This window comes from Geotrypetes seraphini, chromosome 9, assembly GCF_902459505.1.
Source record: "Geotrypetes seraphini chromosome 9, aGeoSer1.1, whole genome shotgun sequence".
NCBI classification, from domain to species: Eukaryota; Metazoa; Chordata; class Amphibia; order Gymnophiona; family Dermophiidae; genus Geotrypetes; species Geotrypetes seraphini.
This window is the reverse complement of record NC_047092.1, coordinates 66,926,727-66,950,853: the sequence shown is the minus strand read 5'-3', so window position 1 is coordinate 66,950,853 and position 24,127 is coordinate 66,926,727. Positions and strand designations below refer to the sequence as shown.

At 44.8% G+C, this 24,127-nt stretch overlaps 1 protein-coding gene across 2 annotated transcripts in view; it reads right to left on the bottom strand.

Moving 5' to 3' along the window:
* Window positions 1–24,127, bottom strand: part of ARID2 (AT-rich interaction domain 2) — an 817,990-nt gene that overhangs the window by 80,308 nt on the left and 713,555 nt on the right. For both annotated transcript variants that reach the window (XM_033959297.1, XM_033959298.1), the window contains one exon: window positions 13,351–13,505. In XM_033959297.1, the coding sequence (XP_033815188.1) occupies window positions 13,351–13,505 (155 nt within the window). The remainder of the gene's footprint in view (window positions 1–13,350; window positions 13,506–24,127) is intronic.

Sequence of the window (24,127 nt, the reverse complement as noted above, 5' to 3'; positions counted from 1 at the left end):
AGATGTGTTAGGTTGTTTTAATTGCAGGCCTCGGCGGTAAAGGCTCTGGCACTCAAAGAATTCCTATGAGTGTCGGAGCTAATATTGTCATGGCTGGTGATAAAAAAGCCTAATGCAGCTTCATAAAAGGGAGTGGGGGGAGGAAATAAAACAAAAACAAAAAATAAGATAATACCATTTTTCAATTAGCGCTCATAGACCAGAACCTCTTTTCTCAGGTCAGTAAAGTATACTGCAGTTACAGTATCCTGTCCTGACCTGAGGAAGAGGGTTTTGGTCTCTGAATTAGTCAAAAATGTATTACAATTAGTCCAATAAAAAGATCACCTTATTTCCATTTTCTATTTATATATATTTATCAACACAACTATAATACTACTTTATCCTAAAGCAAAAAAGTAAATAGAACATTTTTTCTACCTTTGTCTTTTCTGGTTTCTGCTTTCCTCATCTTCTTCTCACTTTCTTCCTTCCATCCACTGTCTGCCCTCTCTCTGCCCCTTCTATATGGCATCTTCTCTCCTTCTATGCTCCTTCCAGAAACTGTATGTCTCCCCCTTCCATTTCTCACTTCACCCCCATTGGTCTGGCATCAATCTTCTTCCCTTCCCTCATCCAATGGTCTTGCATCTCTCTCCTCTCCTTCCTTCTCCCACACCCCCATGGTCTGGCATTTCACTCTCTCCTCTCCCTTCCCTTTCCTCATCTTCCTTCTCAATCTATTTTCTGCATCTGTCTAGATTAAGTTCTTACTACCCTGTCATCAGGGTCTACCTACAGCTTACTACCTCTTTCCCTCATCCCCTCCAGTATTTCACTAACTCAATCCTCTTCCTCCCATCATGTGCCCTCTTTTCTCTACCCCTTTCATTCAGTAACTCCTCCTCTCTGTTCACTTCCATCCTGCTCTAACCCCTCTCTCCACTTCCTTTGTGCATCTGCTCCACTCTTTCTCTCTCTTCCCCACTTCCATCCAGCATCTGCGCCCTTCTCTCTCCCATCTTCACTTCCATCCAACATAGGCTCCCTACTAACATTCAATGTCTGCCACTTTTCTCTCTCCATCCACCCCTCTTCCAACAGCATCTGCCCCTTGTCTATCCCTTCCCCCTACTTTCAACAGCATCTGCCCCCTTTCTTTCCCTCCAACCCAATTCCCTCCAGTATCCTTCCAGCTTATGTCTCTCCCCCTTTCCTTACACACCAATTCCATCAGAATCTGCCCCATTTCTCCCTCCATCCACCACCCTTCCATACTGGTACCCTATTCTTTTCTCTTCCACTTCCCTCTCTCTCCACCACCTTTCCATACAAGCATTCTGCTCTTTCTCTCTCCCTCCATCCCAATGTCATGCAGCAAGGTCAAGAAATGACTGCGGCTGCCGGCTCTGCTCTGGAACAAGTAAGTGATGTCGGAGGGGGTGAACCGGCAGCCACGGGAAGGTACAGCAAGGTCCCGCGATGACTTCGGCTGCCGGTCTACCCCCTATGATGTCACTTACTTGTTCCGGAGTAGAGCTGGTAGACGCAGTCATCGCGGGACCTTGCTGCACCTCCAAGCAGCTGCCAACTCTGTTCTGGAATAAGTGACATCCAAGGGAGTGGACCGGCAGCCACGGAGAGGTGCAGGATGGTTCCGAGGCAGAGTAGGGCAGGAAGTTCTGGACCCGGTGTGCTAGCTGTACACTCCCCTCCCTTGGGGCGTACACCCAGGGTGGACTGCCTCCCCTGCCCCTGGTATGCCACTGTAGTACACCACTTTGGGTGCTAACTTCAGCCCATTGAGTTTGTTTAAAAGCCTCCTATGAGGAACCGTGTCAAAGGCTTTGTTGAAATCTATGTAAATTACATCTAGTGCACATCCTTGATCCAATTCTCTGGACACCCAGTCAAAGAATTCAATCACATTCGTTTGGCACGATTTACCTTTAGTAAAAACACATTGCCTCAGGATCTTGTAATCCATTAGATTCTAAGAATTTCACTATCCTTTCTTTCAGCAATGTTTCCATTATTTTTCCAATAACTGAAGAGAGGCCTGTAGTTTTCTGCTTCATCTCTGCAACCACTTTTGTGAAGGACCACATCCACTCTTCTCCAATCCCATGGAATCACTGTCTCCCATCAGAACCTCTCTGAGCTCCCTCAATATCCTGGGATGGATGCTGTCTAGTCCCATGGCTTTGCCTACTTTCAGTTTTTCTAGTTGTTCATAAACACTTTCTTCTGTGAACAGTACAATATTCACTCCATTCTCAGGTATAACTTTGCTAACCAATCGCAGTCCTTCTCCATGTTTTTCTTCTGTGAATAACGAACAGAAGTATTTGTTTAGTACGTTTGCTTTGTCCTCATCACTCTCCACATAGCGGTTCATACCTTTTTAGTCTTGTAATTCCATTTTTTGTCTTTCTCCTTTCACTAATATACCTGAAAAAATTGTCTCCCTTTTTATATTTATAGGCATTTGCTCTTCCGCTAGCACTTTCGCCAGACTTGACTTCTTTCAGTTTCATACAATATTCCTTTCTGTACTCCTCTTCTTGAGTTTTTTTTATATTTCACGAACACCAATTCTTTTGCCTTTATTTTTTCTGCCACTAGTTTGGAGAACCATATTGTTTCCTTTTTCTCTTATTTTTATTTATTTTTTTCATATAAAGTCAGTAGCTCTTTCTATTGCACCTTTCAACTTGGACTACTGCTTTTCACTCTTATGTTTTCCCATCCAATCAGCTCTTTCTTCAGGTATTCTCATATACCACTAAAGTCCATACATTTGAAATCCAGGATTTTTGAGTTGTGTTTGGCCATCCTCCAATTTGGTTGCTATTTCAAACCAAACCTTATGATGATCGCTACTTTCCAGGTGGGCCCCCGCTCAGAAATTAGAGACACTTTCTCCATTTGTGAGCACCATATCCAGCATCATATTTTCCCTTGTGGGTTCCATCACCATTTGTCTGAGCAGAGCCCCTTGAAAGGCATCAACAATCTCCATACTTCTTTCCAATTCCGCAGATGGAACTTTCCAGTCCACATCCAGCAGGTTGAAATCACCCAGCAATAGCATCTCCCCTTTCTTTCCCAACTTTTGTATAGCCGTAATCAGATCTTTGTCAATTTACTGCGATTGAGTTTGAGGTCTGTAGACAACACCAAGTAGATAGAAGTTCCATTTTCTCTTTTCAAAACAATCCATATTGCTTCTTCCTTTCCCCAGGTCCCCTGCATTTCAGTCGCTTGGATATCTGTCTTTATAGTGAGATCTATTCTTCCACCTTGTCAACCATCTCTGTCCTTCTTAAAAGAATATAGCCCGGTATGTTGGCGTATCACTTTTCCACATAGTCCCCATGTAAGAGCACACATTTGTTGTATTGTTAAACTAGCTGCTCTTGAAGCCAGATGAGCACCACTTCCTTTATTTCATCATCAGAGGTAAATCTGTGATAATTGCTAGTCACCATATCTGGGCTATAAAGAGGATGTGGAAGTCTTACAAACCAAAGCTGTTGCACTGTCTCTTTTGTTGCTGCTGCTGTATGGGGATATGAATTGTCATGGTGCAGCAAGACTGTTTCGGACAACATTCCTCTTTTTTTTTTTGCTGCAAACTGCAATGAACAGAAATTTTCACTGTTCGCCCATGCACTTGGAAATGCGCCACAATAGGCACCTTCATGTCCTAAAAGAATATTAACATGATTTTCTTGGAGGAGGGCTGACGCTTGAATTTCTTCTTTGCTGGAGAAGATGGATGCCTCCACTTCAGGCTTTGTCTTTTGCTCTCTAGGTCATAGTGATACATCCATGTTTCATCACTGGTGACAATTCTCTCAGATCTTTTTCATATTATCTCAGGAACTGGGTCGCAAACTCCACATGTTGTTGCTTGTGCAGATCAGTAAGCTGTTTGGGAACCCATCATGCACAGATTTTCCTGTATCCTAAGGCATCATGCTTTATGGCAAATGCAGATCTGTAACTGATATCCAAATTTGCAGTTAATTGACATACTATCTTCTCTAATCAAGTCATCTGCCTTGTCAATATGCTCTTGTGTGCACGATGTTTTTTTTTTTTGTTTGTTAATTATCTTTATTAACAATTGCAAATGAACAGACAACCACGAGCAAAACAAGCAGAAAACAGAGCATCCAGCAAACAGCACTGGATACAACAACAAAGTATACGCAGTACAAAAAATCTCATGGATGGGTGCCCATCACAATCGACATTTTAAAATATCAACCCCACCAAACAATCTCACACAAGCCCACACCTGCATCACTAACCACAACACGCACTCCACACACAGGCCTCTAAACAACCAACCAGCCAAATGCACACACCCCCCCACACACATACACACACACACACACGGGTGCAACTACCCGAGTGAGAACAGACCCAAAAGCAACAAAAACAGAAAAACAAAAGGAAAGGAGCATCCGCCCCCTCGAGCAAGCAAATCAAGGAGAGGAATTCGGGCCCCCGGTCTCCAGACCGGAACAGAGTTTCAACGCTCGCTGCCACAAATCTCGATAGCAGCGGTGGGTCAGAGTCCCAGCCCTAGGGACACGCTGAAGCTCAAACCGCCCCACCGCCGCCAAACGAGCCAGCCAGTGTGAAAAGGAGGCCACAGAATCTCCCACCCAATGCTGCAACAAGAGCTTTTTGACCACCAAGACAGCCATGTAGAGAATCCTGCGCTGTGTGCACGATGTTGATGGGCGACCAGAATGACCTTCATCAATTACACCTGCTTTAAACCTTTTAACCCACTCATAAACCTTTCGTTGATTTATGGTGCTATGTCCATACTGAGTCAATATCTGACAGTGAATTTCCATAGGTTACACTCCCTCGGCCCAAAGAAAGTGCACTATTGCATGTTGTTCTTTTAAGGTGCAATCTTGCAATGGAGCATCCATGTTTCTTACCTTGTGGCTACCACACGACTAAAGGCCAAGTGCTGCACTATGAATGGACGAACTATCCAAAAGGCAATGTATGAGTACATATATTGCATTTTGTTAGTTCTGTTCTGTTTATCACATAAAGCACAGTTACTTACAGTAACAGGTGTTATCCAGGGACAGCAGGCAGCTATTCTCCCATATGGGGTGACGTCATCGACGGAGCCCGGATGTGGACGGCTCACAAGCAGACTTGCTTGAAGAAACTAGAAGTTTCGAGTAGCCCACACCGCACATGCGCGAGTGCCTTCCCGCTCAGCGCAGGGCACGTCTCCTCAGTTCAGATAGCTAGCAGAGAAGCCAACCAGGGGAGATGGGTGGGCTGTGAGAATAGCTGCCTGCTGTCCCTGGATAACACCTGTTACAGTAAGTAACTGTGCTTTATCTCAGGACAAGCAGGCAGCCTATTTTCACATATGGGTGACCTCCAAGCTAACCAGAATAGGATGGTGGGAGTGTTGGCAATTTAGGAGGATAAATTTTGCAATACTGTTTGGCCAAACTGTCCATCCCATCTGGAGAAAATATCCAGACAATTGTGAGAAGTGAAAGTATGAACCGAGGACCAAGAAGCAGCCTTACAAATTTCCTCAATAGGTGTAGATCTGAGGAGAGATACTGAAGCTGCCATGGCTCTGACTTTATGGGCTGTGACTTTACTGGTTAGGAGTAATCCAGCCTGGGCATAGCAGAATGAGATACAAGCCGCAATCCAGTTGGCGATGGTGCGCTTAGAAATTGGATGACCCAACTTGTTTGGATTGAAGGAGACAAAAAGTTGAGGAGCAGTTCTGTGTGGTTTAGTGCGTTCCAAATAGAAGGCCAAAGCACGTTTACAGTCCAGAGTATGAAGAGCAACTTCTCCAGGGTGAGAATGAGGCTTTGAAAAAAACACTGGAAGAACATGGATTGGTTGAGATGGAATTCCGAAACCACTTTAGGGAGGAATTTAGGATGAGTACGAAGAACCACCTTGTCATGATGGAACATTGTGAATGGTCGATCAGCAACTAAAGCTTGCAGCTCACTGACTCGTCGAGCAGAAATGAGAGCTATAAGAAACACTACTTTCCAAGTGAGATACTTCAGATGAGCCCTATCCAGTGGTTCAAATGGAGGCTCCATCAGTTGAGCAAGGACAACATTGAGGTCCCAAACCACAGGAGGTGGTTTGAGAGGAGGTTTGACATTGAAAAGTCCTTTCATGAATCTGGAAACCACCGGATGAGCAGAGAGGAGTTTCCCTTCAATAGGCTGATGGAAAGCCGCAATTGCACTGAGATGGACTCGGATCAATGTAGACTTGAGGCCAGAATTGGATAAGTGCAAAAGGTAGTCCTAAACAGAAGATAAGGAGGAATGTTGAGGCTCCTTATCATGAGAAAAACACCATGTAAAAAATCTAGTCCATTTTTGGTGATAGCATTGTCTAGTGGTAGGCTTCCTAGAAGCTTCTAAAACATCTCTTACAGACTGAGAAAACTGAAGAGGAGTTATGTTGAGAGGTACCAAGCTGTCAGGTGTAGAGACTGCAGGTTGGGATGAAGCAGAGATCCTTGACTCTGTGTATGCAGAGAAGGAAAAACTGGTAGAAGGTATGGCTACCTGCTGCTGAGTTGAAGTAGAAGGGAGTACCAAGGTTGTCTCGGCCACCGAGGAGCAATTAAAATCATGGTGGCACGATCGTTCTTCAACTTGACCAGAGTCTTGAGAATGAGAGGGAATGGAGGGAATGCATATAGGAATAGATTTGTCCATTCCAGAAGAAAAGCATCTGCCTCGAGGCGGTGAGGAGAGTATATCCTGGAGCAGAACTGAGTCAGTTTGTAGTTGTGGGGAGCTGCAAAGAGGTCTATCTGAGGTGTTCCCTACTGTGAAAAAATGTGAAGAGGCAAGGAATGGAGTGTCCATTCGTGAGATTGCAGAAGACGACTCAAGTTGTCTGCTAAGCAATTCTTCGCCCCTTGAATGTAGACAGCTTTGAGGAAGGTGTTGTGGCAGATTGCCCAGTCCCAAACCTTCAGAGCTTCTTGACAAAGGGAGGCAGATCCTGTCACTCCCTGTTTGTTGACAATACTGCAAGCAAGACTTCTCAATGTATATAGAACTGAAAATATAAATATATATATAAATTGCATCTATACAATTTTCACATACACTCAGAAAATGTGTGATCCGATCAAAAGCCTAGACTCCTATAGCCGAACACACTGTCCCATCACAGTGTATGACTCTAGTGTAAAAATGCTGACTAAGGCAAAATGCTCTTTGTGTAGTAATAATAATAAAGGTTTTCAGTGGCAAGAAAAATGAATTTACTTAACTTAAAAAGATGTTGCAGGTCCCGACATGGACCATGTTTCGAGGGTCTTTTTCAAGGATACTCTCTTGGAGGAACTTCTGGTGGAACCTGAGTGAAATGAACAGAGCATCCTTCCCTGATGATGGTCAGAACCCAGAGGTCGGATTTGATTGTCGTCCATTGAGGGTAAAAAAGATGGAGACGACCTCCTATAGGAGGAAAGGAAGGCAGAGTCAGAATGGTGGAGGTTATGCTCTGTTGTAAACAATAAAAAAAGCTGAGTAGCCTTAGGTGCAGCAGAAGGTTGAGGTTTTTGTTGCTTCGGAGGCTGCTGTTTCTTAAGAGGAGGGCGATTATAAGGGGCCGTCCTCGGAGCAAAACGCCGTTGATAGATAGGAGCAGGGCGTGCAGGTTTGGCATGAGATGGCTTTGGCTTAGGTCTGACAATAGAAGCAAAGGATTTTTCATGGTCAAGACAATTTCTTGGTGGCTGCCTCGATGGATTCATCGAATAGATCATTGCCTTCACAAGGGATATGAGCCAAGTGGTCTTGAAGATTAGGGTCCATGTCAATGGTACGAAGCCAGGCAAGACGACGCATAGCTACAGACAACTTGAAGGCATCATAAGATGCCTGGAGGAGATGTAATCTGAGTTGAGATAAAGAAGCAAGGACTTCTTGAAATTCAAAGTGCTTTTGAGTATCCAAATAAGTCAAGAGCTTTGGTAATAGAGAAATGAGAAATTCAAAATAAGTAATAAACTGAAAATTATAATTGAGGACTTTAGAGGACTTCATGGCATTTTGATAGATGTGACGTCCGAATTTGGCCATCGTTTTCCCTTCCCTTCCAGGAGGAACTGTGGCATAAAACTTGGAAGGATGGGACCTCTTCAAGGAGGACTCGACAAGCAGGGATTGATGAGATAACTGTGAGTTGTCAAACCCTTTGCGGTGCACAGTTTTATACCTAGAGTCCAATTTTCATGGAACAGCTGGTATGGAAAAAGGTGTTTCCATGCATTGACCAAAAGTCTGATTCAAAAGCTTATGAAGAGGAAGCTTAAGTGACTCTGCCGGAGGTTGAGGAAGATGCATGACTTCTAGATACTCCTTAGAGTATTTGGAGCCAGTATCTAATTGAAGATCCAAGTCCCCAGCCATCTGACGAAGAAAAGATGAGAAAGATAGCTGATCTGCCAATGCTTTGCTACGAGAACTCGAGGATGTCGAGGTAGCCTGGGTCGAAGATGAAGCTTCGGCAGGAAAAAAGGCATCAAAGGAATATGGTGACTTGGATGAGGCAATCGAAACCGGGACATCCTCGAGGTCCAGCATTGGAGATCTCGAATGAGGAGTCGGTGGTCTAGTTGAAGTTGGAGTAGATCGAGGCTTAGTTGAAGAAGGTCTTTCTTTAGAAGAAGAACTATGCCTGGAATGATGCCTCGATGAAGGCCTCGATTGTCGATGAGAACTGTGCCTGGAAGCAGATCTCAAAGATCGAGGAGACTTCGCCTCGGAGATGGAAGCAGCCGATGGTATCAAAGAATGTATAGGACTGGAGGCTGTAGATCGAAGCTCCAGAGGCTTGGTGGAGTAACCTCGATGCACTCCCAAAGACTCTGCTCCTTGTATAGAGTGTGAGGATTCCTTCCGAGGCACTTGCAACGATTCTGCTCCTTGCTGTATGTGCTTTGATACCAGACCAGACACTCGCAGAGATTCTGCTCCCTGCAAAGAGTGTGTAAGCTCAGACTGAGGCAGGGGAAGCGGCTCGACCTCGCAGGAGTCTGCTGAATGCCCAGGCTGGATAAGAGGTAGAAGCTTCGGTCCCATATTAGTAAGGAACTGAATGAATTGCTTCTCCAACATGGTCTGGAAAGAAGCCGGCAAGGATGGATCCGTGTCTGAAACCGGACCACCTGCTTTGGCTGGAGGTTCCTTCGAGGTAGTGTGAGTGTGCTTCGACTTGGAAGTCTTAGGCACTTTAATCACTACTGCTGGAACTGTCTGCTGAGCTATCTGACCTGAGGAAATGGGAAGATACAGCAGATGTCGTCGAAGAAAGAGCCGCTGCAAACGACGAAGGTCTGATGAGGCTCGAGGTGGAAGCAGTAGAAGCAGGAGGAACCTCGGTAGGAGTCGAGGCCAAGGTCGCCTTTGAAGTCGAGGGATCAGAAGAAGAATCCATCTCGAAGAGCTTGTCCACCAAAATACAACGACGATTGAAGGCTCGAGGCTGAAGCGTAGCACAGCGCAGGCACGACTTCGGATGATGTTTCGGCCCAAGGCACTTGAGGCAGCGACGGTGTGGGTTCGTAAGAGAAATCGCACACTAGCACTTGCTACATTTCTTGAAGCCCATAGAAGTAAAAATAGCCGCCGCAAGATAGAAGCCCTCGAGCGGCCTATCCCGGGAAATGGACGGAAGAAGAAAATTTTTTTTTTAAACTGAAAATGAAAGAAATAAAATAAGAACAGTGATTTGTGAGGAAAAAAATACAAACTGCAGTTCAGAGAAGGCACAAAGCAACGAAGTTAAATGCAGAGAGTCAAAGACGGACTTCTCGGCTCCGCGGAAAACTGAGAACTGAGGAGACACGCTCTGCACTGGGCGGGAAGGCACTCGCGCATGCGCGGTGCGGGCAACTCAAAACTTCGAGTTTCTTCAAGCAAGTCTGCTTGTGAGGCGTCCGCATCCAGGCTCCGTCGATGACGTCACCCCATATGTGAGAATATCCCTGCTTGTCCTGGGATAATTTAACAATTGCCTTTAATTTTTGATTCACCCTCATATATGTGCATTCACAGATAGTAGCAAGAAAGAAAGAAACTAGTTATAATACAAGTGGTAGAATCAGAGTTAGGATCCATGTTAGCTGGATAAATAAGTTGTGATAGCTGGGCTAAGTTGGGAGGAGGATAAAATAGCAGGCAAATAAAACTTCCAAATTAAGACGCCTAGCACCTTTGTCTAATAAAACATGGGTCTGCTAAAACTGTGGAGAATGACACAGGGACAAAATTTTTTCTGACCAGTCCCCACGAGCTCTGTCACTGTCCCAATCCTGTAAGCTCTATCTTCATCTGCTCAAGCCTTGAACACTATCATTAGTGTTTTGAGGCTTGTTCAGTTAAGGTAGAGCTTGCAAGAATGGAACAGGGACAGGGACAGAACTCATGGGGATGGGATGAGGATATTGAGATCCTGTAGAGATGGGAACAAATTTGTCCCCGTGTCATTCTCTAGCTGTAAGCCCAATGAAACAGGAAGAAATTAATGGAAAAAATGAAATCTCAGAAAAGCCTTCTAGTCTCTGAACGTGAACATCTCTAAAATTGCAAGAAGTTCAATTACCAAAGAACATCTTTTTTTCCAGATATTATACCGGGTAGAACATGAAATGGCTCAGTCTCTGAGGAAAAGAATTTTGAAATGAATGATACATCATTCCCCTCCTTAGTCTAAATGCCTACAACTCAGTCACTATTCTCCACTACAGTACTTATCTTCCCTTTCCTTCTTACCTTATTTCCTTCCACTTCACTTCACATCATTGTCCAATCCCTTGTGCTAAGTATTGTAGACTATTGCAATAGCCTCTACTTACCTTGCCCGACCAACACAATAAAAAAAACTACAGACCATCCAGAACATAGCCCTCAGACTCATATACTCACTCAGCAAACACGACCACATTACCAATGCATACCTTGAATCCCACTGGCTACCAATAAAAGCAAGAACACAATTCAAACTCTACTGTCTCATTTTCAAAGTAACCCATGGCACGGCACCCAGTTACCTAAATAACCGTTTTCACCACTACCTCCCACCAAGAAGAAGGAGAACACAGAACCTTTTCACCTACCCACCACTCAACGGTACTCGTCGTAAGAAACTTTACGACAACCTCCTGGGGACACAGGCAGCTAAAATAGACTCTGACATCTCAAAATTACTGACCAAAACAACAGACATAAAAGAATTCTGCAAAGAAATAAAAACATTACTGTTCAAAAAATATCTCCCATCACTCTAACCACCACCCAATGAGCTCCCAATCAACGACTTCGGAAATACCCACCTATATTATCTTTTTATCTGTGATCTAGAATGTACTGTAATTCTTCTACACTACACCCGATTTAACCGATCGAGTTGACATGTATTACCTCTGTAAAATGCATTATCTTCTGGTATATGTATTATCTTCTGTAATAAGTATTATCTTCTGTGAAATTGTAGTATCATAACTCACTACTGTTCCTGTAACTTACTCTTATCCTGAAATGTAATTCTACTGGAATATCCCAGATATTTTCTATACTGTAATCCGCCTAGAACCGCAAGGCACAGGCGGAATAGAAATCCCTAAAGTAATGTAATCTTATTGCTTTGCTCAATGGCTAAGGTCACCATATGTCCCATTTTCAACGGGACAGTCCCGTTTTCGGGCCGACCGTCCCGTTGTCCCGACCCACTGCTTCGAGACACCAAAAATGTCCCGTTTTCAGGGACAGCGTCCCGAAGCTATGCGCGGGACACCAGGACAGCCGGTCACTTTCCCTCCCTGCCGCACTGATTGAAACGCTGGGCCGCCGCCGCTGCTTCTTGGCTTGTTCCCGACGTCAATTTTGATGTCGGAGAGGAAGTTCGGGCCAGTCAGGCAGCGATTGGCAGCGGCGGTACATGGGCAGGCAGGCAGGGGGTTTGAATCCGCGTGGGGGGGGGTTGAATCCGCGGGGGGAGGGAGTGTTGAATCGCAGGGGGGTTGAATCTGCGGGGAGGGGGGTTGAATCAGGCACTGGAGAGAGAGAAGGAAGTAGGCAAGCAGGCTGGCTTCGGGGGGAGGGACAAAGGCAAGAGAAGACATAGGAAGGAGGCACTGGGGGCACTAGGGACACAGGACAGGCATTGAGGGCACTAGGGACATGGGAAGGAGGCACTGGGGGCACTATGGACATGGGAAAGAAGCACTGGGGGCACTAAGGACATGGGAAGGAGGCATTGGGGGGCACTAGGGACACAGAACAGAGGCACTGGGGCTCTAAGGACACAGGACAGAGGCACTGGGGGGCACTATGGACATGGGAAGGAGGCACTGGGGGCACTAAGGACATAGGAAGGAAGGAGGGAGGGAATAGAAAGGGACAATTGTTGGGCCTGAGTGCAGAAAGAAAGAAAATAATGAAAGAAAGGATACACAGTTAAGAAGGAAACACAACCAGCGATTCATGAAATCACCAGACAGCAAAGGTAGGAAAAATGATTTTATTTTCAATTTAGTGATCAAAACCTGTCAGTTTTGAGAATTTATATCTGCTGTCTATATTTTGCACTATATTTGTCTATTTTTCTATAGTTACTGAGGTGACGTTGCATATTTTAAAGTCATTTGCCTTGACATCTTTGAAAACCCCAAATGATAATTAACATTTTCTCTGGGTATAGTGTGCTTTGTAGTTTTTTTTTAATTTTGAGGTTACCATTATGAATTAATATGAAGATATTATGTGTACATGAAAAATGAATGGAATAAATTTGGGGTGGATTAGGGGCGGGGCTAGGGTGGGATCGGGGCGGGACTAGTACGGGATTGGGGGCGGGACTGACAATTAAAAGATGTCCTCTTTTGATGAAAAAAATAAATGGTCACTTTATCAATGGCCCTAAGCAAGTTGTTATTACTTCTCTGCCAGTCCTAAATTGACTGATATTCTAGCCACTTCTGGCCTTGTGTACGTAGCTGCTTCTCTCTCAGAGTCCTGTGCTGGCTATTGCTTCTGTGTCTCATGGCTCTGTGCACATCAACTACTATTACCTATGCCAAAGGGTGCTACTTTCTTTCACTGCCCTAAGCCAAACTGCCTTCTCTGCTAGCACTAGTCTATGATAATAACTCTAGGCAGTCTCTCCTTTGAAAATTTATCTTACACTTAAATCAACATGGTACACATTTAATCATACTCTCATATTCACTTCTGAAAACATATGGGAAATCTGTTCTACAAAACCACTTAAAATAAATTTCTAAAATATGTTTTAAGTAAAAGCATTTACTTTTTACAAGAATGCCATAGGCACATGAAGTTCTGTCCTGGTTTTTTCACTTGCTCTCCCAGCTGACTTGTAGTTGGTGCAGTGTATGGAGAGGGCTGAGAACTGACCTGCTGGCCCTGTATTTGCACTATTGGTGCTGGAGTCACAGGTGTACTCTGCAGAAAATTTGAAAAAGATAGGTTTGTAAACTGTAAAAAAAACATCAACAGATTAAAATTGTTCATTGTCAGAGCATACTTCTTACATTTGTACTATACAGTGCCACTGATTAACTTAACAATGTACATGTTGAATCCCAGATGCACTACAGTCAGCAATTGTTGCTAAACCAGTTTTGACTGCTTTAATGACAATCAAATTTACTGACTTGATGCACAAAACGGCTCCACGTGTTTTTTTCCCCCCGATCGCCCATTTTCTGATCCGGCCATGCAAATTAGCTAAAACCCCAAGAAAACTAGCTAAGCAATTGATGCATAACCCCCCCCCCCCCCACCAGGGGTTTTAGTGATCCAAAAAAAGGAACTGCTCAAGACCAGTCGCTTATCTGTCTAACCATAGTTCAGCCTTTTTTTAAAAAAATGGGAACAGATTCTGTGTGTGTAACACACGCACAATAACTGCCCCATTAAAAAAAAAAAAGCTCCCCCCTTTCTGATGAGTCCTCCCTGTCCCCCCCCCCCCCCGATGAACCAGCACTGGTAACCGACCTCAGCCCCCCGTGCCAGTGAAAACGGCAGGAAGGATGCCCACTCACTCCTGCCATGCAGCTCCCATCCCCATGGGCAAGAAAAAATAGAGGGATGCCCACTCCCTCCTACCAACGGATGCCCCCATGCACCAGGCAGCCCACCCCCAAACTATCACCCACCCTCCCCTCGATACAGAGGGAGAAGCCTAAGGCCCTGATTGGCTCAAATTCCTAAGGCTCCTAACAATCAGGGCTCTAGGCTCCTTCCTTTGCATCACTTGATACACCAGGGAGGGAAAGGCCCCTCCTTTTGGACTGGCGGGCCTTGGAGCAGATGGGACCGCATCCCTCCTACTCCCAACTTGTGAAAAAGGTATTGGATGGGTTTGGGAGGTGGGACTGGGTTCAGGGGAGCATCCGGTGGCAGGAGGGACTGGGCATTTTTCTGCCTTATTTGGAGGGGAAGAGGTGGGGTAAGGGATGGTATTTTTTTGGGGGGGCGCCTGGCATGGGGGGCCTCCGCTAGCAGAAAGGAATGTGCATCCCTCCTGTTGATTTTTTCTTGTGCGGGGGAAGAGATGGGTGTTGGCAAGGCAGGAGGGATAGGGCATCCCTCCTGCTGATTTTCGCTGGTGCAGGGATGGGGGGGTTGGTCCCCAGTGCCAGTTTGTAGGGGAAGGGGTGAGGTAGGGGGCTTTTTTCTTAATGGGACAGATATTGTGCATGTGTAACACACACACAGCATGTGTACCCATTAAAAATGTTAAAAAAAGGTTTCCTGCATCAAACAGCTGAATGGCAGGAGGCTACTTTGGGGCTTCCCCTGCCTCTCAGCTATTTGGACTTCCCCTTCCAGCTCTGTGCGCTCTCACAGCAATCAATCGGATGGGAGAGACGGGGATTATGATGAACCTCCATGTGAATCATTTGCATGCAAAATTTTTTGTGCATCAATAGCTCTTTAAGAATCAGCCAAAAATTGGATCGGAGAAGACCCACTCAATCTTACTGATGCTATTTAGTGCATCTGGTCCTGAGTGCTGAAAAAAGTGGATCACATGTCTTAAAGCTTTTTTTTTTTTTTTTTTTAAGGTGGGTTAATAGACATAGTAACAAGATACAAATAATTCTTCTTAATTGTGAATAAGTTTATATTATCACATTTGTATGTCTGCATCAATACTTGAAGCAGGTCTGGACACAAATGGTTCACATTTTATTTACACCACCTGTAGCAAAACATATCTATTAATACTGGAATTGTAGCACTTTAAAACATACTTAGAACAATGACACATTAACGTCTTGAGGATCACACTGGAAAGCTATTCCAGATCACTACAGGTTAGCAACAATCATATTTGCAAATGAGAAAATACTGCCTTCTGAATATAACAGTAACATAACATGATAAATCCTGCACCGTCCATCCAGTCTGTTCATCAAGATAAATTAACAGCACATGGTATGATGTGATTTAACATATGTATTACTTTAGAGGCTGAATAAATTTCAGTTTCAGAACTGAAACAGGATTGAACTCATGGTTTGTGTTTCAGCTGAAAATTCCTATGCATTTTTGGCTGAAACCTGAAACTTACTCTTCTCCCACCTACCTTAGTAGTCTCCAGGAGCAGGAATGAGCACCACTCACTCCTGCCACATTGATGCTCATTTGCTATGGCTGCAGAGACCACCAAGGGAAGTCTTGGAAACCATTGCAAAAGGAGCAGAGGCATAGGGCAGGAATGAATGACCTTGTTCATGCCCCCCTCTCAAGACTCTATTAGACTACCAGGCCTTCCTAAAGTAGGCCAGGGGAGGTGGAGTGGGTCTACTGTTGGGGTTTGGGGGGAGGGTTGGCTTAGCTTGGGAGGGAGACATTTTGGTCTGGTGTGAAGGAGGAGAGTATTTGTGTGTGTTTCATTTACAGCTTTGGTTTCTAGTGAAACCGAGTGGCCAATTTTGGTTGCACATTAGGTTTTGGCAGAAACCAAAAATCCTGGATTTGGATGGGCTCTACATTAATTGATCTTGATCTGGCTTTTCTATTGTTGGGGCACAGACCATAGAAGTCTAAGTTGCTATCAAAGCCCACTACAGGAGTCAAAAGAGAGGACACCAAACAGTCCCACAAAATAACAATGGTAAGACAAACCAGTAGGAATGATGAAAACAAATGAATCAGGTTTAAAAATGACCAAGTCTTTAGTCCAGTATTACAAAACAGCCCTGTACTATGATCACACAGAGAAGAATCAGACAAGGGCCATGTTTCAGCTTGTGAGCCTTCCTCAGGAGTCCTATTACAAGATAATCAATTAATTAACAACTGATGATAACAGAACATCCAAAGTGCTTTCTGTAATCCCCTTCTGGGGTTCTGGGTGGTCTCTCTTTCTTCTTCAGTTCTTCAAGGTACCCAAACTGGGTATTCACAAAAGTCCCTGCACAGCAAAGTTCATTGACTGAAACCACTCCAGCCCCGATCATTTTACAAAACTTGTCTAAAGAACCATGTGGTACTATACTGCTTATAAAGTAAGAAACTATTACTGCACATTTATATAATATTTCAGATGCACATAAAATAAGCATTTGGGAAAAGGCAGGGACAAATCTCTAGGGGGGTTACTATGAAGAAATGAAGACAGAGACCACATCAAGAAACTGAAACCTGTGGTCAGAAACATTCTATAGAAGAAAAGCAAGAAATGACTGCCCAAAATGCTTCAGCTATATCTCAAAAAGACACTTGAATCAATTATAGTCAAATTCAGGCAATAAGGCAAAGTTACTTACCTGCACAGCAGGTGTTCTCCAAGGACAGAGGGCAAATATTCTCACATCTAGGTGATGCTGTTGATGAAGCCCAGCACGGTTTGTGGTTAGCTTAAAATATGCAGAAAGATCTTGTTGCAGCATACCATGCAAGCACAGGTGTCTTCCCGCCCGACACATGAGCAGCAGTCCCTCAATCTTACGTTATAGCTTGTGGAATACAACTCCAAGGGAGATAGAAGGGGATGTAAGAATATTCAGCTTGCTGCTCTCAGAGAACACCTGCTACATTAAGTAGCTTCATTTTCTCCAAGGACAAGCAGGCCTCAATTCTCACATTTGGAATCCCTAGCTACCAGACTCATCAAAAACATTAGGTCAATAGAATTGAGTTTGAGACTGTAATCTATATCTCTGTATTGATTAATTTTTCTATGGAAATTTTTTTTAACTGTATGTATTAATTATGATTTGCTGAGATTTGATTGTTTGCTTTTTTGAATTATTATCAGAATGGAGATGCTGTTTAGTATTATATGAAAAAAAATAATAATAAATTTTAACTTCTGCTTTTCCTATCCTATTTTTAAATGGAGTTCCTTTCTTAATAATTGTGAATTATATATTGTAAACCACTTGGATCCTTTTTTTTAAGCTGTTATATGGTATATAAAGTTTTTAATAAACAAACAAATGCCGAGGCCTGTTTTAGTAATTAGCCTGAGAAAACATTAGTCTAGGGCAGACATGTCAAACTCTGGCCCGCAGGGTACTGAAATTTGGCCCACCAGACAATTTCAATTTTCCCTTAAAGCTGGCCTGCCAGTATAAGCGCCGCATCATTTGTAGGTTTACACGGCCTGCAGGGGATTGCTGGTCAACAGTGGTGATCCTAGCAGGCCGCCGTAGCCTCAGCTGCACGTTCCCTCTGGCAGGGCCCTGCCCCTCCTCTGACGTACAGGACCGCACCAAAGGGAACATGCAGCTGAGGCTACAGCGGCCTGCTAGGATTGCTACTGCCGACTAGTGATCCCCTGCAAGCCATGTGAACCTACAGATGATGCAGCGTGAACCTGCAGAGTCAGATCTCAAGCAGACCTGCAGTTGAGGAAAGGTATTTTGGGCTTTCCTAAAGGGAAGGAAAGAGATCGCAGAGGCCCACAAAGACAGAATTGGTGTCTCAGATTCTATTTGTAACTTGTTTCTAGTTGCTGTAATTCTGCTCTGGAAGTAAGAATTATATAGACACAGAAATATCTTCCACTGCCCTGCTGATCCCCAGTGCTGGGAAGCTCTCATATATACACACTGCTGCAAGGGGCAAGCAGAAGAAGAAATGAGCCCGGCGCTGCTCAATCCATCCTTCGGACTCCAGAAAAGAAAGGGAAGAAGAAGGAAAGAGACACTGGCAATAATTTTATTTTCTGTTTTGTGATTACAATATGTCAGATTTGAAATGTGTATCCCGACAGAGCTGGTGTTAGACAGCGAGCGTACAGCGAGGGTGAACTAGGACCTAAAAGAGGAAAAGTATTTTTTATTTATTTTGTTTACATCACAGAGCCAGCGTGAAGTTGGAGAGGTTGTAATCCTATACTTCTACTAAGACTAAGGGGTCCTTTTATTAAGGTTTGCATTTAGCGTGCGGTCAATAAAAGGACCCCCTAAGTATCTTTAAAAAAAAAAAAATTTGGCCCACAACATAGCCTTTTTTTCAGATTTAAGCCCTTTATGTGATTGAGTTTGACATCCCTGGTCTAGGGGAATGGAATTCGTTTCTAGACACCAAACAAATCTGCAGGACTGTCTGACTGAATCGGCTGTCATGTTGGGAATTTTGCTCAAGCAGCAGTGAGATGTGAATGTGTGAAAAGCCCACGTCCAGCCTTGCAAATCTCCTCTATAGAGGCTGATCTCAAGTGGGCTACCGACATCACTATAGCACTGACATTATGAGCCTTGACATCACTCCCAACCAGAGCCGGATTAAAGGGTAAGCCCAGTAGGCATGTGCCTCAGGCCTGAAAACATCACAGGGACCTACCAGTGTGGTACCATGACCAGGGCCCGTATTAGGGAGAGCAAATAGGGCAGCTGCCCAGGGACCACAGGTCCAGCTCCACGTTCCAGGCATTTCTTCCCTTTGTTGGCCCATCTCCATTCCTTCCTCTCACTTCGCAGTCTTTCAGTTTCAAAATGAACGTTTTCTTTTTCAGAAAGGCCCCGGCTTGGCAGCCATTCTCTTAAGTTGCAAGCAGCTGCTCAGCCCAAAGCTTCCCCTCTGACACAGCTTCCTGTTTCTGCCTAGGCGGCTCACATTAGAGGGGAAGCTTTGGACCCAGCAGCTATTTGCAACTTAAGAGAATGGCCGCCGTGCCAGGGCCCGTCTGAAAAAGAAAACGCTAATTTTAAAACTGAAAGGTGACGGAAAGGGAGGGAGATGGGCCAACAAGGGGGAAAAGATTAAGTGGTGCTTGAGGTTTATCTTGTGCCATCAGGAGTGTGTGGGGAGGTGAGGGGCAGAATAACTCCATGGAAGTGGGGTAGAGGGAGAGAGAGAAGGAGGCCAGATGCTCAATGAAAATGAAGGGGGGGGGGAGAGAGAAGGGGGGGTCGGATACTCAAAATTGGGGTGGAGAGCGAGAAGGGGGCAGATGGAAATGGGGTGAAGGGAGAGAGAGAAGAGGGCAGACTTTGGATGTCAGTTTGGAAGGGAGAGAGGGGAGAGCAAATGCTGAATGGAAGTGGAGAAAGAGAACACATTGGATGGAAGGAGGGATAAAAAAGGGCATATGCTGGATGGGGGAGAAGAGGATAGACTTAATGAGATACTGGAGGGGGTGAAGGAAAGGGGTGGCAAGCTATGGGTAGACACAATGAAAAGAGGAAAACTGAGGAATGGATAGTAAGAAAGAATTTAATTTAGACAGAGGCAGAAAATAGAGAAGGAAGATGACCAGGGAAGAGAGAGAAGAGAGAAGCCACAGCATGGGGGAAAGGAAACAGAGATATAAGATTTGAACGGAGGAAATGAGGAAAGAGAGATGCTAAAAACCACAGGGGGGGAGGGAAGAAGATGGATGCCAGACTAATAGGGGTGGGTGGGGAGGGGAAAGGAAAGATGGAAAGAGGAGGCAGACAGTTTCTGGAAGGGGCATAGAGAGCAGATGCCATATGGAAGAAGCAGACAGAGGGCAGACAGTGGATGGATGGAAGGAAGAGAATGACAAGAAGATGAGGAAAGCAGAAACCAGATGACAAAGGTAGAAAAATATTCTATTTTATTTATTTTTTTGATTTAGGATAAAGTAGTATTGTTTCTGTGTTGATAAATGTTTATAAACAGAAAATGGAAATAAGGTGATCCTTTTATTGGACTAATTTTTGACTAACTTTCAGAGATCAAATTCTCCTTCCTCAAGTCAGGACAGGATGTCGTAACAGCAGTATACTTTACTAACCTGAGGAAAGAGGTTTTGACCTTTGAACATAAGAAATGCCTGCACCGGATCAGACCTGGGGTCCATCCAGTCCGGTGGTCCGCACACGCAGAGGCTCAGCCAGGCGTACCTGGGCGAATACCTTAATCATTTGTATCCCTCAATGTGTCCCACAAGAAGATGTGCGTCCAATTTTACCTTAAATCCTAAAATGGTGGTTTCCGCCACCATTAGTCCAATAAAATGTATTAAAATAAATAAAAAATGTATTAGTCCAATAAAATTATATCTTATTTTCCTTTTTTTTTTATTTGTTAATTTGTAAAGTGATTTCTCTTTTTTCAAATTCAAATCTGTATCTTTATATTTTGTACAGTATTAGGGGACATGTACCACTGTTTCTGTGGTGTTGCATTGTATGCAGAGCCTGGCTTCGTATAAATATTTATATTTTTACTCCCTCCTCCATCCCTTTTACAAAAGTGCGGAAGAGGTTTGTAGCACTGGCCGGTGTGCTGAATGCTCTGCGCTTCTCCAACAGTCATAAAATTCCTATGAGCGTTGGAGCAGTGCAGAGCATTCAGTGTACTGGCTAGTGCTAAAAACCTTTTCCTCGCTTTTGTAAAAGGAGAGGTTAGTTTGAGATTATTTATTCCATACTGGGCGAGTGTTTTCATGTGTTCTGTGTATATGAAAGACATGGTTTTCTGTTAGCACTGACCAACATGATAGAAAAAATAAAATGTGCAGACAACAAAGGTAGAAAAAAAAAAAAAGAGTTTTATTTTAAATGTAGTACCTGGAATATGTTAGCTTTGGGATATGTGCATCACAGATCTAGGGTGAGACAGGAGGCAATTTATGCAGTATTCGGCACCAGCAATCCCAACCACAAACAGAAAAGAAGCCATCAAGGGTAGAAGTTAAAACAACGATCCTATGGAACCTATGGAACTAAAAGCGCATGACCTGAAAAAAAAAAAAAAAAGCGGCCATGGCATGGGGTTCGCAAGGATCCTCGTTTTTCAACTCCCGCAGACTTCATGGATCCCACTCACCCCAGGGATCCTTGTTTTAACTCTTGTAGACTTCATGGATATCGCTGAGGTCTGCAGGATACATGGGGTAAGCAGGATCCATGAGGAAATGGTTCAGAGTTTAAGTCCTGAGCAAGCAGGTGGGAAGGGAATGAAGGAGGGATTTGTTTAGAGATGTTTGGGGGTTGCATAGAAGAAAAACTGTACACTGGGCACTGGTATGGTAATCTTTGTTTTAAATTTTAAAAGAAAAATAGAAATCAAGTAGAAATAAATAAGTAAATAAGAAAACAGGTAAATAAATAGGGATGGGGCAGGGTGGGGCCCAGTGTTGCTTGTGTTACTAGGGGCCTTCAAAGAATTAATCCTGCCCTGCTCCCAGCCGATTTGGGTCAAAGGAAACAACAATTTAGGTGGACTGTCTATGGGCTTTAATCGGTTCTAGTAGAAGGTTAAGGCTCGCTTGCAGTCTAAGATATGCAGTATACTTTTGCCAGAATGAGCATAAGGTTTTGGGGTAAAATATTGGTAGAACAACCAACTGATTTAGATGGAACTCTGTAACTACCTTAGGAAAGAACTTAAGGTGAGTGCAGAGAAGTACTCTGTTGTGATCAAATTTAGTGTAAGGTGGATCAATTACCAGAGACTGGAGTTCACTGATCCCAGAGAGCCGATGTGACTTCCACCAGAAAACCTACTTTCCAGGTCATTAACTTTAGAGAATGACACAGTGACAAAATTCATCACCGTTCCCATCCCCGCGGATAATCGCGGGAAACCATCTTCATGTCATTCTTTAAGGAAAGAGGGAAAAATCAGAGTATGAATGGCCACAACCACTGACCCGCAAGCTTTGCTTTGGAGAATGCTGGTATAGAAGGACTGAGGTTGAAATAGATACTAGAAAATGACATGGGATTATTTCCTGCGGTTATTCGCAGGGACGGGAACGGTGATGAATTTTGTCATCGTGTCATTCTCTACTTCAGATGACAGGAATCAAGCGGCTCAAAAAGCACAGTTACTTACCGTAACAGGTGTTATCCAGGGACAGCAGGCAGATATTCTTAACGCATGGGTGACGTCACCGACGGAGCCCCGGTACGGACCTTTTTAACTAGAAAGTTCTAGTTGGCCGCACCGCGCATGCGCAAGTGCCTTCCCGCCCGACGGAGGAGAGCGTGGTCCCCAGTTAGGATAAGCCAGCTAAGAAGCCAACCCGGGGAGGAGGGTGGGACGTAAGAATATCTGCCTGCTGTCCCTGGATAACACCTGTTACGGTAAGTAACTGTGCTTTATCCCAGGACAAGCAGGCAGCATATTCTTAACGCATGGGTGACCTCCAAGCTAACAGAGAGGGAGGAGGGATGGTTGGCCATTAGGAAAATAAATTTTGCAACACAGATTGGCCGAAGTGTCCATCCCGTCTGGAGAAGGCATCCAGACAGTAGTGAGTAGTGAACGTGTGAACTGAGGACCAAGTGGCAGCCTTGCAGATTTCCTCGATGGGCGTGGAACGGAGGAAAGCCACAGAAGCAGCTATAGCTCTGACCCTGTGGGCCGTGACAGCACCTTCCAGTGAGAGACCGGCCCGAGCATAACAGAACGCAATACAGGCGGCAAGCCAGTTGGAAAGCGTCCGTTTAGAGACAGGACGACCTAGACGGTTAGGATCGAAGGTCAGAAAGAGCTGAGGGGAAGAGCGGTGAGCCCTGGTACGGTCAAGGTAGTATGCGAGGGCACGCTTACAATCTAGCGTGTGCAACGCCTGTTCCCCAGGGTGAGAATGGGGTTTAGGGAAAAAGACAGGCAACACAATGGACTGGTTGAGGTGGAAAGCCAAGACCACCTTGAGAAGGAATTTAGGGTGGGTACGCAGGACCACCTTGTCATGGTGAAAAACAGTGAATGGTGGATCGGCGACCAGTGCATGCATCTCACTAACCCTCCTGGCAGAGGTGATGGCAATGAGGAAAAGCACCTTCCATGTTAGGAGTTTGAGCGAAGTTGTGGCAAGAGGCTCAAAAGGAGGTTTCATGAGGGTGGATAAAACCACATTCAGGTCCCAGACGACAGGAGGAGGCTTCAGAGGTGGTTTGACATTGAAGAGGCCTCTCATGAACCGGGAAACCAGTGGATGAGCCGTGAGAGGTTTTCCGAGGATAGGCTCATGAAACGCAGTGATGGCACTGAGGTGGACTCTGATTGAGGTAGACTTGAGGCCAGCGTCGGACAGGGAAAGCAAATAGTCCAGTACAGTTTCCACCGCCAAAGAGGTGGGATCGTGATGATGCAGTAGACACCAAGAGGAGAACCTGGTCCACTTCTGATGGTAACATTGAAGGGTGGCCGGTTTCCTAGAGGCATCCAAAATGCGACGGACGGGCTGAGACAGATTCTCTGGAGAGGTTAGCCCGAGAGAAACCAAGCTGTCAGGTGGAGCGAAGACAGATTGGGATGTAGTAGAGACTGATGCTGCTGCGTAAGTAGAGTAGGAAACACAGGAAGAGGAATGGGCTCCCTGGAGCTCAGCTGAAGCAGGAGGGAGAACCAGTGTTGGCGAGGCCACCGAGGAGCGATAAGAATCATGGTGGCCCTGTCCCTGCGGAGTTTGGATAACGTCCGCAACATCAGAGGTAGAGGAGGAAAGGCATAGAGGAACCGATCCGTCCAGTCGAGCAGGAATACGTCTGGGGTCAGACGATGAGGAGAGAAGAGTCTGGAACAGAACTGGGGCAGCTGATGGTTGTGAGGAGCTGCAAAGAGGTCGACCTGCGGAGTGCCCCAGCGAGCAAAGATGGAGTGGAGTGTTGGAGGGTCCAGAG